The sequence below is a fragment of the Austrofundulus limnaeus genome, unplaced genomic scaffold, assembly GCF_001266775.1.
Source record: "Austrofundulus limnaeus strain Quisiro unplaced genomic scaffold, Austrofundulus_limnaeus-1.0 Scaffold11096, whole genome shotgun sequence".
Lineage (NCBI taxonomy): Eukaryota > Metazoa > Chordata > Actinopteri > Cyprinodontiformes > Rivulidae > Austrofundulus > Austrofundulus limnaeus.
The window spans coordinates 1-550 of record NW_013963498.1 but is presented as its reverse complement, the minus strand read 5'-3'; the positions used below and the strand labels follow the sequence as shown (position 1 = coordinate 550).

At 42.2% G+C, this 550-nt stretch overlaps 1 protein-coding gene across 1 annotated transcript; it reads right to left on the bottom strand.

Annotated features, from left to right (window-relative positions):
* Positions 1 to 15: 15 nt before the first annotated feature.
* LOC106512730 (glucagon family neuropeptides) lies at positions 16 to 355 on the bottom strand (the record flags this gene model as incomplete). The annotated part of the gene is given in 1 exon segment (XM_014001282.1): positions 16 to 355. A coding segment is annotated over 1 exon segment (184 nt), but the record flags the coding sequence as incomplete, so codon positions are not given.
* Positions 356 to 550: the final 195 nt, after the last annotated feature.

Genomic DNA, 550 nt, shown 5'->3' with positions numbered 1-550 from the left:
AGAGAGAGAGAGAGAGAGAGAGAGAGAGAGAGAGAGAGAGAGAGAGAGAGAGAGAGAGAGAGAGAGAACACAGGCGCAATCCACTGGTTGGTCAGATATATCTGAATGACTCTGCTTTAAACGACTGGATGTATGTACACAGGAGGGCAGTTTAGGCGCGTGTTCAGGACGCTACAAATAGGCGAGCCTGCGTCCTTTGTTCCGAACCCTCTGTCTGTACCTTCTACCCAGAACCGCTGCCAGGTATTTCTGCACTGCCATCTGCTTTCTATAGCGGCTGTAGCTGTCAGTGAAGATCCCATCTGAGTGTCTTTTGGATAAGGGCTCTGACTCGTCCTCCATGCTGTTGTCTTCACTGAAACACAAATCAGAAACAAAATGAGAACAAAATGAGGCATCGATCAACGTTTTATTTTTTTTTTAATTAAAGTGGAATTTCATGATCATCTCAAAAGGGCCTTTTGCCTTTTTTTTCCGTTCCCCATTAGAGATTAAGAATAAGATTAGAGGTTAAGATTAAGAATATATATTTAAAGAAAAAATTATATGC